General features: G+C 36.3%; 1 protein-coding gene across 1 annotated transcript; it reads right to left on the bottom strand.

Moving 5' to 3' along the window:
* Positions 1–7,033: 7,033 nt before the first annotated feature.
* On the bottom strand, positions 7,034–10,985 carry LOC147346452 (olfactory receptor 4C13-like). The gene is given in 2 exon segments (XM_086369139.1): positions 7,034–8,023; positions 10,971–10,985. Coding segments are annotated over 2 exon segments (1,005 nt in total).
* Between the last annotated feature and the right edge of the window lie 6,478 nt (positions 10,986–17,463).

Raw genomic sequence — 17,463 nt, 5'->3', positions numbered from 1 at the left:
TTAACTGACCATAATTGTGTAGGTTTATTTGTGAGATCTCTGTTCTATTCAGTGTGTAATTGTGTATATATTATATATATGTGGGTTTCCCTTGTGGCTCAGCTGTAAATAATCTGCCTGCAATGTGGGAGACCTGGATTTGATACCTGGGTTGAGAAGATCCCCTGGAGAAGGGAACAGCCTCCCACTCCAATATTCTGGCTTGGAGAATTCCATGAACTCTATAGTTCATGGGTCATGGAATGGACATGACTGAGTGACTTTCACTTTCACTTATGTATATGTATGTGTGCATACATTCTTTTTCTTATAACCTGTGGATATGCTTTTCATTTAAAAGAGACAATATATGACTAGCAAAGATTTACATTATTGACAAATTTCAAGTTTTCAGTTTTTCTTATGGCTTGGGCTATGATTTCATGTCTAAATTTTTGATCTAGTTCAAGCTCAAATGTATTTATTTTAGAATTTGTCCAGGCTTGAATTTAATATCTAGACCTATGACTCATTTTGTATTAGTTTCATTGTACAGTGTGAGGCAGTGGTTGAGGTTCAATTTTTTGTTGTTTTTGTTATATATGTATATCAAAGAGAACCAGAATTTAAAAAAAAAATCTGTTCCTCCTGCATTGAATGGCCTTGATATCATTAGAAAAACCCTACACTTACTTTTATTTATGAAAATTGTATTATGTTTCAATACTACACAGCATGGTTTATGGGAGTCTTATAGTAAGTCTTGAGTTAGGGTAGAATAAGTTATCTGTGTTTTGTTTTGCCTTTTTCCTGAGTGATTTTATATAGCAGGTTCATGTAAAATTGCATATTTCTATATATTAGTGCATTTTAAAATAGGATTGTCAGTTTCTTAAATATCCTGTGATATATTTACTGGAATTACATTGAAATAGAAAAATTGATAAGGTGAATATATTCAGTCTCTTAATCTATCAACAGAGTATATTTCTACCTTTACTTATTATTTTTTCAACATTATTTTCTGTTTTTCATATACAAATCTTAAAAAGTTTTTAAATATATCCATCAAATTTTGTGTTTAATAATATTTTACATAGTGCATTGTCTCTAATTTCAGTGTTAATTGTTTTCATAGAAATTAATTTGATATTTGTGTTGACATTGTATCCTATAAACATGTTAAATTAACAGCTTAAGCATATTTTACTTTTTTGAAGAGTCCTTAACAATTTATACCTATATAGTGATATTATCTGGCATAAATGTACATGTAAAACTTTGTCTCTTTATTTTCTCATCTGTAACTCTTCTATTTATTGCTTTGTTGCAGTGGCTGGAGTCTAAAGTACAATCCAGAGCAGAATTTTCATGGGAAAGTCTTGTCTTGTTTCCAATCTTAGAGGAAAAGCACCATTAAATATGGCTATATGTTTATACAGACACTCTTTTATCAGGTTGAGTAAGTTATTTTTCATTCCTTTTTTGATAACATTTTTATTCATAAATCTAAATAGTAATACATTCATTTGTATGCATTTATTAAAATGGTAATTTTCTCTTTTATTCTGTTAAGTTAGTGAATATAATTGCCTGTGTTTCTAATTTTAAATAATATTGTATCCCTGGTGTAACCTACCCACATCATAAGTTCAGTTCAGTTGCCCTGGTGTCTGACTCTTTGCGACCCTATGGACCCCATGCTGCTGCTGCTGCTAAGTCGCTTCAGTCGTGTCCAACTCTGTGCGACCCCATAGAAGACAGCCCACCAGGCTTCCCTTTTCTGGGATTCTCCAGGCTAGAACACTGGAGTGGGTTGCCATTTCCTTCTCCAATGCATGAAAGTGAAAAGTGAAAGTGAAGTTGCTCAGTCGTGTCCGACTCTAGCGACCCCATGGACTGCAGCCTACCAGGCTGCTCCGTCCATGGGATTTTCTAGGCAAAAGTACTGGAGTGGGGTGCCATTGCCTTCTCCATGGGCCCCATAGACCCTACAGAACCCATGCAAGCCAGGCTTCCCTGCACATCACCAACTCCCAGTTTGCTCAACTCACGTCCATCAAGTCGGTGATGCCATCTAACCATCTCATCTGCTGTTGTCCCGTTCTCCTACTGCCTTCAATCTTTCCTGGCATCATGGTCTTTTCAAATGGGTCAGCTTTTCTCATCAGGAGGCCAAAGTATTGAAATTTCAGCTTCAACATCAGTCCTTCCAATTAACACCCAGGACTGGTCTCCTTTAGGATGGAGTGGTTGGATCTGCCTGCAGTCCAAGGGGCTCTCAAGAGTCTTCTCCAACACTACAGTCCAAAAGCACCTATTCTTCAGCACTAAGAATTCTTTACAGTGCAACTCTCACATCCATACATGATTACTGGAAAAACGATATCTCTGACTAGATGGACTTTTGTTGGGAAATAATGTCTTTGTTTTTTAATATGCTGTCTAGGTCGGTCATAAATTTCTTCCAAGGAGCAAACATCTTTTAATTTCATGGCTGCAATCACCTTCTGCAGTGATTTTGGAGCCCAGAAAAATAAAGTCAGACACTGTTTCCACTGTTTCCCCATCTAGTTCCCATTAAGTGATGTGACCAGATGCCATGATCTTAGTTTTCTGAATGTTGAGTTTTAAGCCAACTTTTTCACTCTCCACTTTCAATTTCATCAAGAGGCTCTTTAGTTCTTCTTCACTTTCTGCCATAAGGGTGGTGGCATCTGCATATCTGAGGTTATTGATATTTCTCCTGGCAATCTTGAGTCCAGTTTGTGCTTCTTCCAGCCCAGCGTTTCTCATGATGTACTCTGCATATAAGTTAAATAAGCAGGGTGATGATATATAGCCTTGACATAGTCCTTTTCCTATTTGGAATCACTATGTTTTTCCATGTCCAGTTCTAACTGATGCCTCCTCACCTGCATATAGGTTTCTCAGGAGGCAGGTCAGGTGGTCTGGTATTCCCATCTCTTTCAGAATTTTCCACAGTTTATTGTGATCCACACAGTCAAAGGCTTTGGCATAGTCAATAAAGCAGAAATATGTTTTTCTGTAACTCTCTTGCTTTTGTGATGATCCAGTGGATGCTGGCAATTTGATCTCTGGTTCCTCTGCCTTTTCTAAAACCAGTTTGAACATCTGGAAGTTCATGGTCCAATTGTTGCTGAAGCTTGGCTTGGAGAATTTTGAGCATTACTTTGCTAGTGTGTGAGATGAGTGCAATTGTGTGGTAGTTTGAGCATTCTTTGGCATTGCCTTTTTTGGGGACTGTAATGAAAACTGACTTCTTCCAGTCCTGTGGCCACTGCTGAGTTTTCCAAATTTGCTGGCCTATTGAGTGCAGCACTTTCACAGCATTATCTTTTAGGATTTGAAATAGCTTAACTGGTATTTCACCACCTGCACTAGCTTTGTTCATAGTGATGCTTCCTAAGGCCAACTTGACCTCACATTCCAGGATGTCTGGCTCTAGGTGAGTGATCACACCCCCGTGATTATCTGGGTCGTGATAACTTTTGTACAGTTCTGTGTATTATTTCCACCTCTTCTTAATATCTTCTGCTTCTGTTAGGTCCATACCACTTCTGCCCTTTATTGAACCCATCTTTGCATGAAATGTTCTCTTGGTATCTCTAATTTTCTTGAAGAGATTTCTAGTCTTTCCCATTCTATTATTTTCCTCTATTTCTTTACACTGATCACTGAAGAATGCTTTCTTATTTCTCCTTGCTATTCTTTGGAACTCTGCATTCTAATGGGTATTTCTTTCCTTTTTTTCCTTCACTTTTCACTTCTCTTCTTTTCACAACTATTTGTAAGGCCTCTTCAGACAGTTATTTTGCTGTTTTGCATTTCTTTTTCTTGGGGATCATCTTGCTCCCTCTCTCTTGTACAGTATCATGAACCTCTGTCCATAGTTCATCACGCATTCTATCAGATCTAGTCCCTTAGATATATTTCTCACTTACACTCTATAATCATAAGGGATTTGATTTTGGTCATACCTGAATGGTCTAGTGGTTTTCCCCACTTTCTTGAATTTAAATCTGAATTTGGCAATAATGAATTCTTGATCTGAGCCACAGTCAGCTCCCAGTCTTGTTTTTGCTGACTGTATAGAGCTTCTCCATCTTTGGCTGCAAAGAATATAATCAATCTGATTTTAGTGTTGGCCATCTGGTGATGTCCATTTGTAGAGTCTTCTCTTGTGTTTGTGGAAGAGGACGTTTGCTATGACCAGTGCATTTTCTTGGCAAAACGCTATTAGTCTTTACCCTGCTTCATTCTGTACTCTGAAGCCAAATTTGCCTGTTACTCCAGGTTTTTCTAGACTTCCTACTTTTGCATTCCAGTCCCCTATGATGAAAAGGACATCTTTTTTGGGTGTTAGTTCTAGAAGGTCTTGCAGGTCTTCATAGAACCTTTTAACTTCCGCTTCTTCAGCATTACTGGTTGGGGCATAGACTTGGATTACTGTGATATTGAATGATTTGCCTTGGAAATGAATAGAGATCATTCTGTTGTTTTTGAGATTGCATTCCAAGTACTGCATTTCAGACCCTTTTGTTGACTATGATAGCTACTCCATTTCTTCTAAGGGATTCCTGCCCATGAGCAGACAAATGAAGACAATATTTTCAGCTTCAAAGGGGTAGGTTGACGTGCCCCATGCAACTACAGTATAATTTTCTTCCCCCTTTTGGTATTTATCAATGGATTAAAGTACTGTGAAAGCTTCATTTCTCTTCTTGTTATTCACAACTGAATCCCAGTAACTATTAATGTGCTGGATACATTTCCTGAATAGAAAACTATTTGTTTTTAATGAATGAAGAATAAATAAGATAATTTGAATATATTTAGACTGATTTTCTTTCTTTCTTTCTTTTTGACAGAGCTAATTTTAAAAACACTCTTCATAAGAAAATGTTACCACAAAGCAAACTTATTAACAGAAAAATGTAACAAAAACCACTAATATCTTTAAGATGATGTCATTTTTCCAAGAGCAGATGGAATATCAAGGTAGAGGTTTTGTTCTTATAATGTTACCTTAATTTTCAATTTATTTTTTTTTATTATGCCTAGCTTACATGCTACATTACTTCAATTATGTCCTAATTTAAGTAAGAATAAAACAAATTGTGGTTTCCAAGAACAGAAACAGTATTCTCTGATTCTGAAAAAGGCAAAGTAGGAACAATTTCCAAGTCTACTTTGCTACTTTTTTTGTGTTTTAATGGATTTTTTTTCATTTACACATACATTTATCATGAACCATCATTGTACTACTACAGAATTATTGTTATAAAGTATGTAATTACTATATGGAGTATGACCATTTATTGAATAAATTGAACTTTCTGACATTAAAATATTCTTTTATTTGAATCATCCCTCTTTCTGATGATTTATGAACCTAAGATGGTGACACAAACAATACACAATGATTCTGATGCTAAAAGTAAATTTGAATTGGTATGATATCTTACCCCTTATAGGTTTAACGGCACATTGGCTTTATTTCCTAAAATGGCTAAATATCCTAGGGTTACAGGCAACATATCTCAATCACCATCAGTTCAGTTCAGTTCATTTCAGTCACCCAGTCATGTCTGACTTTTTGCAACCCCGTGAATCGTAGTGTATTAAAATGAGCGGAGTCATTAATAAAAAATATTATAATTCTTTGCATATGATGATATATAACTGATATATGCATATAAAATAGTATATATACTAATACATATAACTATAATAACTATATAAATATTATTAATATATATGTGCATGTATGTGTGTGTGTGTGTGTATATATATATATATATATATATATATATATATATATATATATATATCCTGGAGGCGGTAAGGGCAACCCATTCCAGTATTCTTGCCTGGAGAACCCCATGGACAGAGGAGCCTGATGGTCTATACAGTCCATGCACAGAGATTTGGACACGACTGAGTACAGCACTGCACACATGTATGTATGTATATATGTATGTATATGAACAGAAAGATCGATTTTCCAGCACCGTCTCTGTATTGATAAATGGTAACTGATATAATTATGTACTTTTCTGTCTTCATTGCCTGGCCATATTATCACAGCAGTCAAGAACATGGTCTGAGATTTCAGTTAGATTCTGGTTACTTGTTTTTCAATATTTCTATTTTAAAACGTACTTCTATCTGTTTGTTTTCTCACCTGAAAAATGGGGATAATAGCAGTGCTTACCTCTGTACTATTATAGCGATTTCTGCTATCACTATGTTTTATATTTTATTTTTTAGGTTAATTAAGTAATTAATTTGACTGCACTGGGCCTTCATTGCCTCGTGTCAGCTTTCTTTGATTAGAATGAGTAGGGGCTACTCTTCAATGTGGTGGTTGGGCTTTTTACTGGCCTTTCTTGTTTCAGGTCAAGAGCTCCAGGTGCTTGGGCTTTAGTAGTTGTGGCTTGTGGGCTCCAGAGCACAGGCTCAATAGAGGTGGCATATGGACTTATTTGCCCATTGGCCTGGGGGATCTTTCTGGACCCATGTTCCCTGTATTGGCAATTGGAGTCTTAACCATGGGACCACCAGGGATGCTCCTCACTGTATTTTTAAATTTCTTTGATTAATTTTATTGGGATTAAAGCTTGTGAATACATATACAATGAATGAAGCTAGTAAAACTCAGCTCCAATTTGGTAGAACTTTTAAAATATTCAAAGAATAGTCCTAGGCTAGGTTTTTGTCTCTTCTGTTGCATCCATTTCTTTCTTTCTTTCTTTCTTTTTTTTTACAATTAAATAATGTTTATTTTTATTTTTAATTTTTTTCTAATTTTATTTTATTTTTAAACTTTACATAATTGTATTAGTTTTGCCAAATATCAGAATGAATCCGCCACAGGTATACATGTGTGCATCCATTTCTTATTTTCCCCTTTCAGAATCTATGATTATAAGGATTTTTTTCCCCCTATATCTCATAGGTATTGTTGCTGGAGGTCACCAACAATGATATTTTTGCATCAGTTGACTGAACTTTGGGCTTCACAGACATCTTATTGATCACCTGAAATCACTTTTCTGCTACACAATTTCCTAATGGCATTTTTCATCTGTTCATTTCTCAAGGTATAGATTAAGGAATTTAACATGGGAATTATTATACTGTAGAATACACCGACTGATTTATCAACAGGCAAAGTAACTGCTGGTCTCAGGTACACAAATAAGCAGGGCCCAAGGAACAGGATAACTGCTGTGATGAGAGAGACACAGTTAGAGAGGGCCTTGTGTCTGGCCTCCAAGCTATGGGTCCTTAGGGTACGCAGAATGACCACATAGGAGCCAATCAAGAGGAGCAAATTTAACAGACAGAGGAAACCATTGTTGGTAAGAACAAAAAGTCCTAGAATGTGAGTGTCAGTACAGGTCAGATCTAGCAAAAATATTAAGTCACACATATAGTGATCTATGATGTTAGGGCCACAGAAAGGTTATCTAATGATGAAGACAAGCTATATGGTTGAATGAATAAAGCCTTCCACCCATGCCACTCTCACTTGCAGCCCACACAGTCGCCAATTCATAAGGGTCGTGTAGTGCAAGGGCTTACAGATGGCCACGTAGCAGTCATAGGCCATTACAGTGAGCAGGATGACATCAGCACTTGCAAAGACATGTTCCCTAGAGATCTGCATCATGCATTCATTGAAAGGGCTGGTTTTCTTTTCATAGAGAGAATCTATGATCAGTTTAGGGGTAATGACACAGGAATAGTGGGCATCAACAAAAGAGAGATGGGACAGGAAATAGTACATTGGGGACCTTAACAGTGGACTGGCTTTGATGATAACCGTAGTGAGCATGTTTCCTATCATTGAGACAATGTAGATGACCAGAAACACAACAAATATGATATTCTGCATCTTTGGATCCTGTGAGAGTCCCAGTAGGATGAACTCTGTCACATTGTTTTGGTTATCTATGTATCTCTGGTTGTGATTAATTATGTTACCTGAAAAAGTGTCAAAATTTATTAATTCAACCTTGAATTAATTAATATTGTCAATGTAATAATGAATGCCTAAATTCTATGGGTTTTGATTCTTATGATTTATCTGAGATAGAAAAAAAGACAGTAATCATTCAAGAAAAGACAGTAATTATTCAAATTGTCTCCTGGGGAAGGTGATTTTTTAAAGTACAGACATGAAAAATATGCAGATAGAAGCCAGAGATTATCTGTGTATGTGAGATGACTCACAGCCTAAGGTGAAGCAGTGAATTTCACATACAGTGGCAGCTAAGCCTGAAGAGAGAGGTAGAAAATGCATGCAGAGGCTATGCATTCAAAGCTGGGCAACTTCTCTTTTATTTTTAGGAAATGGCCAACCTGTAAATGTAACTTAGAGTATGAATGTAAAGATAAAGAGAGGTTTGAAAAAGTGAGAATATTGGCTTTAACTCTAGTAAAGATCTTTGTGTGATCTTGATGAAGCTGGTTGAGGTTCTGTATGGAGACAGAAGCCAGAGAAAACAAACCCTGATACCAGATATTTGTAATTGTTGACCTAAAGTTTAATAGATATTGAATGGTAAGTAATGGCAGAATACCGAAGCTACCACAATATATTTGATAAAGCATATCACCTAAATCCAATGACTTTATAATAACTAATGAATATACTTTTAATGATTGATTGTTATATGCATGGCATGGTAGCAACATGTGTGTATTATTACTTCATTCCTCTTGCAGATGAAAAACAATCTCAGGAAATCACATTAGATGTAAATAATAGTAATACTAATATTTGCTAAAACTTCCTGAACACTTCCTCAGTGTTCTCAGTGCTCTAATTTTTCTTTGAAGAAATTGGTTGCAATTCTCATTGCAAATTTGTGATCTGATCACTACTGTCATTTTGTACTTATTTTACACATTAAGGAATAGAAACCTAGAAAAGTTAAAGCTCTTGTGCAAGGTTAGGCAGATATTTAATATCCAAATAATATTAGATTTTTTTCTCTGTATGCTTAACCCATTGTCTAGATTTTTATACTACAATAAACAATGTTTAACTAGTAAATTCCTTTTGATAAGATCATAATTACTATAGTTACTTCAATATAACTTCAGAAACATATCTATGAGGAAAATTCATCAACACACAAATACACATGTAATCACACACACCATACTCACACAGGATAATATATTGAACTCTTTAATATCAATAACTATGTGACACTGCTTTCACTGATGTTTCATTTCATCTTATTTTCCTCACTTTAATTTCTCCCTCTTGAATTCCCCTGCAATGAATAGTCCTGCAGATTCTCCCACACGACATTGAAAATGGTGACACAGCAGTGAATCATGTTGTTTTGAGAATCAGAAAGGCCATATTATCAGGTCCTTCTCCACTTGCAACTTCTTGATCTTGAGTATATTTCTGGCACCTTACATCTTGTTTCCTCTACAATCAAGTGAGAAGATTGAAGTCCACCTTAGAAGCAGTTATGAAAATTGATAGAAGAAACACATATGAACATATTCACCATATCATGGAGGACACACAAAGGACCTTCACTTATTTTTGACTGTCTGTACACCTCGTTGTAAGAAAAATAGACATTTTGAGCAACAATACAAAGAGACATTTAGCCATGCAGTAAACTGAAGAATGGTCATCTCCAATTTTACTTTTAAAGAAGCCACAGAGACCCATATTATACACTGTGGTTGATCCCAAGAGTTCTTCATATTCCTGTTGGTCTAAACAGATGATGATTTACATCATTTAATATTCACATTATTTTTATTTCCTGTGTGAAGAGTATTTAAATTTTCTTTTCATTCAAATGATCAATCAAGTATCTCATGGCAAAAGGACTGTATCTGGTATTAGAGAGCTGTATCTTCTAAATTTTTTATCTCTATGAGCTTCATAATTTTCCATCTGTCAAGTTAGGTTAATGATATTTACCAACCATATTGTGAACAAAACCTGAAGATGAAATGCTCCGATTCCAATACTTTATTTTAAAATATTGGAACATCAAGTTTGCTTTATATGTAAAGTAACAACAATTAGAATAGTAGTATAACCATCTTTGGTAAGCATTGGCACTATTGAAGGGCTTACCTTTTGGTCTTAGGTCATCTTAGTGATATTTCAGGGTTTTTAGAAATAATCCTGTCTTCCAATTGACCCCTTCTTGGGATTTCTTTGGAAAGAATGATGCTAAAGCTGAAACTCCAGTACTTTGGCCACCTCATGCAAAATGTTGACTCATTGGAAAAGACTCTGATGCTGGAAGTGAGTGGGGGCAGGAGGAGAAGGGGACGACAGAGGATGAGATGGCTGGATGGCATCACTGACTCAATGGACGTGAGTCTGAGTGAACTCCGGGAGTTGGTGAAGGACAGGGAGGCCTGGCGTGCTGTGATTCATGAGGTCACAAAGAGTCGTACACGACTGAGCGACTGAACTGAACTGAACTGAACTGGGATAGGTAACTTTCGATATGAAAAATATGGCACACTTAAAAGTGAATGTTCAGATAATTTGTATCAAATCAACAGTTCTCTGTAAGTCTTTTTATGGGTATAACTGTTTCCTCCTAGCATAAACCTCTAAAACTTTCTACAGAAAACCCTGGACTTGAATTTAGAATGCATTCACTCATAACCTGATGTAGAAATGATCTTCTATACATGGTTCTGGTTCCATAGGCAGAAGGATGAATGTGTGGTGAATACACTTTCAAATGTTTCATTTATCCTTGATGAACTTTGCTCTAGAGAGGTAAATAACAACAACAATAAAAAAATATATGAAAATGTCCATAAAATGCATGGATATTTAAAGAGTTTTCCACAAACATTCAAGGACCTTGTCTTGTAGCTTCTTTTTCTCTTCTGGGAATTAATTACTTCTTTTGATGGAATGGCTTTGGCTTAGAAGCAGGTATTCTGGAGAGACATACTTGAGAAACATCCATTCTAGAGTGGGAAATTGTATTCCCTGCACTTGCAACCAAATCATGTGAGTCCACAATCTGTATATGAATCTGGGTTTCAAAGAAAATTTAATGGCATGTGATAGAAAGGGTGTCATGTTTCTAGCATGGGTACCTGTGATGTATAGTTAAACTGTGGACTCATCTTAAATAGAAAACTTCTATTTTCTTATCAATATTAATCCTTTCTGGAAATCTAGGACTGATTGCTTGTACATTAGAGCAGTGAGGGCATAAAATTAGTGGAAACCTTTTCAAAGTGCCTGAAATAAAAACCTTTTATTCCCCATTCACCAGAGAGTAATGGAAGTAAACAGAAACTCTAATAGGATCCAGATGATTAATATCTGGAACATGTATGATGGTCAGCATGGAACATATTGAACTTCTGGAGAGATATCTAAAGCACAAGAAGGGAAGCCTACATCAAACAATTTCTTTCCACATTCTGATCACTATGTATTATTTTCTATTTATTTATGCTAAGAGTTATGAAGTGATAATTTACTGAAATTTTTGCTTGCATTTCCTGATGACTAATGATTTTGAGCATTTTTAGAAACTATTTTTATGGGTATATGTTTTCACTGGGAAATTTATTTTCAGATTATTTGCACAATTTAAAAATATGAGTTCTGAGTATCTTTATGTTCAGTCACCAAGTCATGTTTGACTCTTTGCGACTCCTGAACTGCAGCACACCAGTTTCCCTGTCCTTCACTGTCTCCCATAGTTCAGATTCATGTTCAATGAGTCAGTATCTTTAACTTAGTTATTCATGATTTTTATGTATTCCAAACATATGTGTTTTGTCATGTTTATTATACAAAGTATGAGGTATTTGTATATAAAATGTTATGCAAGATTGATCCATTATACACAAACACAGTTTTCCCTTAGTTTGTGAATTTTCTTTAATTTTTTAAAGTCTTTAATTTTTTTGGTAGTTTTATGGTTTGTGCTTCTCATATCATATCTAATAAATATTGATCAAACTTTAGATCTCTTTGCCTTTTCCTACTGTTCATGGGGTTCTCACAGCAAGAATACTGGAGTAAGTAGCCAATCCCTCCTCCAGACTATCTTATCTGTCTTCTGAGAAATCTGTATGCAGGTCAAGGAGCCACAGAATTGGACATGGAAGAACACCCTGGTTTAAAATTGACAAAGGAGTATGTCAAGTCTGTATATTGCCAGCTGCTGGTACAACTTATATGCAAGTAGATCATGAGAAATCTGGGCTGGACAAATCACAAACTGGAATCAAGATTCCTGGGAGAAAAAAATCAACAAGTTCAGATATGCAGATGATACAACTCTAATGGCAGAAAGTGAAGAGGAGCTACAGAGACTCTTGAAAGTGAAAGGGGAGAGTGAAAAAGCTGGTTTAAAACTCACCATTCAAAAAACTACAATTGTGGCTTTGTAGTAGAGCCTGAAGTCAGGTAGGTTGATTCCTCCAGTTCCATTCTTCTTTCCCAAGATCGCTTTGGCTATTCGAGGTTTTTTGTATTTCCATACAAATTGTGAAATTATTTGTTCTAGCTCTGTGAAGAATACTGTTAGTAGCTTGATAGGGATTGAGTTGAATCTATAAATTGCTTTGGGTAGTATACTCATTTTCACTATATTGATTCTTCCAATCCATGAACATGGTATATTTCTCCATCTATTAGTGTCCTCTTTGATTTCTTTCACCAGTGTTTTATAGTTTTCTATATATAGGTCTTTAGTTTCTTTAGGTAGATATATTCCTAAGTATTTTATTCTTTCCGTTGCAATGGTGAGAAATATAGATCAATGGAATAAAATAGAAAGCCCAGAGATAAATCCACACACATATGGACACCTTATCTTTGACAAAGGAGGCAAGAATATACAATGGATTAAAGGCAATCTCTTTAACAAGTGGTGCTGGGAAATCTGGTCAACCACTTGTAAAAGAATGAAACTAGACCACTTTGTAACACCATACACAAAAATAAACTCAAAATGGATTAAAGATCTAAACGTAAGACCAGAAACTATAAAACTCCTAGAGGAGAACATAGGCAAAACACTCTCTGACATACATCACAGCAGGATCCTCTATGACCCACCTCCCAGAATATTGGAAATAAAATCAAAAATAAACAAATGGGACCTAATTAACCTTAAAAGCTTCTGCACATCAAAGGGAACTATTAGCAGGGTGAAAAGACAGCCTTCAGAATGGGAGAAAATAATAGCAAATGAAGCAACTGACAAACAACTAATCTCAAAAATATACAAGCAACTCCTACAGCTGAACTCCAGAAAAATAAACGACCCAATCAAAAAATGGGCCAAAGAACTAAATAGACATTTCTCCAAAGAAGACATATAGATGGCTAACAAACACATGAAAAGATGCTCAACATCACTCATTATCAGAGAAATGCAAATCAAAACCACTGTGAGGTACCATTTCACACAAGTCAGAATGGCTGCGATCCAAAAGTCTACAAGCAATAAATGCTGGAGAGGGTGTGGAGAAAAGGGAACCCTCTTACACTGTTGGTGGGAATGCAAACTAGTACAGCCACTATGGAGAACAGTCTGGAGATTCCTTAAAAAACTGGAAATAGAACTGCCTTATGATCCAGCAATCCCACTGCTGGGCATACACACTGAGGAAACCAGAAGGGAAAGAGACACGTGTACCCCAATGTTCATCGCAGCACTGTTTATAATAGCCAGGACATGGAAGCAACCTAGATGTCCATCAGCAGATGAATGGATAAGAAAGCTGTGGCACATATACACAATGGAGTATTACTCAGCCATTAAAAAGAATACATTTGAATCAGTTCTAATGAGGTGGATGAAACTGGAGCCTATTATACAGAGTGAAGTAAGCCAGAAGGAAAAACATAAATACAGTATACTAATGCATATATATGGAATTTAGAAAGATGGTAACAATAACCCTGTGTACGAGACAGCAAAAGAGACACTGATGTATAGAAGAGTCTTATGGACTCTGTGGGAGAGGGAGAGGGTGGGAAGATTTGGGAGAATGACATTGAAACATGTAAAATATCATGTAAGAAACGAGTTGCCAGTCCAGGTTCGATGCACGATACTGGATGCTTGGGGCTAATGCACTGGGACGACCCAGAGGGATGGTATGGGGAGGGAGGAGGGAGGAGGGTTCAGGATGGGGAACACATGTATACCTGTGGCGGATTCATTTTGATATTTGGCAAAACTAATACAATTATGTAAAGTTTAAAAATAAAATAAAATTAAAAAAAAAAAAAAAAAACTACAATTATGGCATCTGGTCCCATCACTTCATGGCAAATAGATGGGTAAACAATGAAAACAGTGACAGATTTTATTTTCTTGGGTTCCAAAGTCATTGTGGATGGTGACTATAGCCATGAAAATAAAAGACACTTTCTCCTTGGAAAGAAAGCTATAACAAATCTAGTCAATGTATTAAAAAGCAGAGGCACAATTTACCAACAAAAGTCCAGTCAAAGCTTTGGTTTTAAAGTAGTCATGTTCAGATGTGAGAGTTGGATCATGAAGTAGGCTGAAGGCCAAAGAATTATTGCCTTCAAATTGTGGTGCTGGAGAGGACTCTTTAAAGTCCCTTGAACACTAAGAAGATCAAACCAGTCAATCCTAAAGGAAATCAACCCTGAATATTCATTGGAAGGACTGACAGGGAAGCTCTAATACTTTGGCCACCTGATGCGAGAATACAACTCATTGGAAAAAACCCTGACCCTGGGAAAGATTGAAGGCAAAAAGAGAAGGGGACAGCAGAGAATGAGATAGCTAGGTAGCATCACTGACTCAATAGAGATGAATCTGAACAAACCTCTGGAGTTTGTCCCACTAAGGACATAGGAGCCTAGTATACTGCAGTCCATGGATTCACAAAGAGTCCACCAAGACTTATCAACTGAACAACATCCTCATGATAAAAATACTTCTTTTAGAATTTTTATGGTTTTAGATTTTACATCTAGTTCACAGACTTATTTTGCGTTAATATTAGTGTATAGTGTAAAGTATTGTTGAGGTTCATTTTTTTGCAAGTGGATATCATATTGATCCAGCATTTGTTGAAAGATCTATTATTTCCACCCTGAATTTCTTTGATATCTTTGTTGGGAAATTCATACATTTAGATTTTCATGAACATTCTAATATGTTTAAATAGCACATAACTTGTTTTGTAGTAATTTTATACTATGCCTTGAATTTAAGTAGAATAAATCCTTTCTTGAGAGTGATTTTCTACCATGAGCTTTCAGACCAAACCAAGTCTCTAAAAGATCAACAAGACTAGGAAATGGATCACTTAACTAAGAAATCTGATTTTCTCTGTAGGTTAGTAAATGCTTTGTATTGTAGGATTCATCTGTATAAAATACAGTTCATCTGTATAAAAATGCAGCATGAGTTTGAATTATTTTACAAGTTCCCCCTGGATATGGCCATATGATTTCTGTAACTTAGTTTTGTTATCATGTTGCTGTTGGTTTTCTCACTCAGTCAAGTCAGAGTTTTTGTGACCCTATGGACTGTAGCCCACCAGACCCCTCTGTCCATGGGATTTCCCCGGCAAAAGTACTGCAGTTGGTTGCCATTTCTTTCTCACAGAGATTCTAGAATTCAGTAAGTTTGTGGCTTGATTACTGTCATTCTAGGCCCTATATGTGAATTCTGAAAAAAGTTTCCATATAGGCAATTGCATCTTTCCATCCTCTGAAGGCATAAAATAGCTGTTAAATACCAGTGAAATACTGACCTCTTTGTCCCTCAGTCTCATATAATGGAAAAATTGCTGGGGTCACAGCTAGGTTAGTGCACACATGGCCTTGAGCACAAAAGAATCTTAAAGTACTTCTTCCTGTTCATCCAAGTAGAAGCCCAGGCCATATATTGGTGTAATTAATCATGACCTGAGATACAGGTATAATAGAAACAACATGACAGAATCTGTTCTACTGGGGTCTCACAAAATCCAAAGAACCAGAAAATCATATTTGTTGTGTTTTTGGTCATCTACCTTGTCTCTATGATAGGAAATGTGCTCACTATGGTCACCATCACCATCAGCTCTTTATTAGGTTAACCTGTGTGATAGTTCCTGGCCCATATCTCTTTTGTTGATGCCTGCTACTCCTGTGTCACTATTTCCAAACTGATCATATATTCACTCTATGAAAACAAAATCAGCCTTTTCAATGAAAGCATGATGCAGATCTTGGGGAACATGTCTTTGCAGGTGCTGATGTCATCCTACTTACTCTGATGGCCTATCACCCTGTGCGGCATCTGCAAGCCCTTGCACTATACGACCATTATGAATCAGTGGCTGTGTGGACTGTTAGTGGGAGTGGCATGGGTGGGAGGCTTTCTTCATTCAGCTGTAGAACTCCTCTTCATCATCAGAGTACCCTTCTGTGGCCCTGCTGTTATAGATCAAAAACAGTCCAGGACTACTCTTAAATATTTGATGTTTTATTAAAACCAAATTGAAGCCTAGTTTCACAAGCTTGATTATTGTATATGTATTCATAAGATTTCATCCTAGTAAAATGCATTGAAGAAATTAAAAAATATAGTGATGAAGCTTTCCTGGTAGTCCAGTGGTTAAGAATGTGACTGCTAATCCAGGGGACACTATTTGACCCCAGTCCAGGAAGATTCCACATTATGCAGAGCAACTAAGGCTGTTTGCCACACTATGGAGCCCACATACCACAACTACTTAAGCCTAAGTGCCTAGAGCCTGTGCTCCTCAACAAGAGAAGCTATCATAGTGAGAAGCCCACACACTACCACAAAGAGTAGTCCCAGCTTGCCACAACTAGAGAAAGCCCACAGAAAATAATAAAGTGGCAATGTAGCAACAATTAATTAATTAAAAATAAATGCACAAAAAATAAGCAAAACAACAACAGTGATATTCAGCACTAATCTTTACAGCAATACAAAAAGGCAAGCACTTATATTATCTTCATTTTATAGATGGGTAAACAAACGAAAGGAGTACATTCTAAAACAGAAATATTGAAGAACATGTAACTGAAATCTAACTGACATCTCAGATCATGCACTTAAGTGCTGTGTGAGATGGCCAAGGCAATGATGATCGAAGAGCAGCATAACTATACTAATTAATATTTATTGATTTGGGGACTTGAAAGACTACCTATCCATTTCCCTATCCATATATATACATACACACATATATATGTTGCGTATATATATATATATGTATTTACATGTGTACACACATAAATAATATTCATACATTTAATTAGTTATAACAATTATATGAAAAATATAATACCAGTTCAGTTCAGTCACTCAGTCGTGTCCGACTCTTTGTGACCCCATGAATCACAGCACACCAGGCCTCCCTGTCCATCACCAACTCCCGGAGTTCACTCAGACTCACGTCCATCAAGTCAGT

Source organism: Bos grunniens, chromosome 23 (assembly GCF_055505025.1).
Source record: "Bos grunniens cultivar Pamir isolate PY7600 chromosome 23, Bosgru_T2T1.0, whole genome shotgun sequence".
Taxonomy (NCBI): Eukaryota; Metazoa; Chordata; class Mammalia; order Artiodactyla; family Bovidae; genus Bos; species Bos grunniens.
This window is presented reverse-complemented; position numbering and strand designations above follow the sequence as displayed.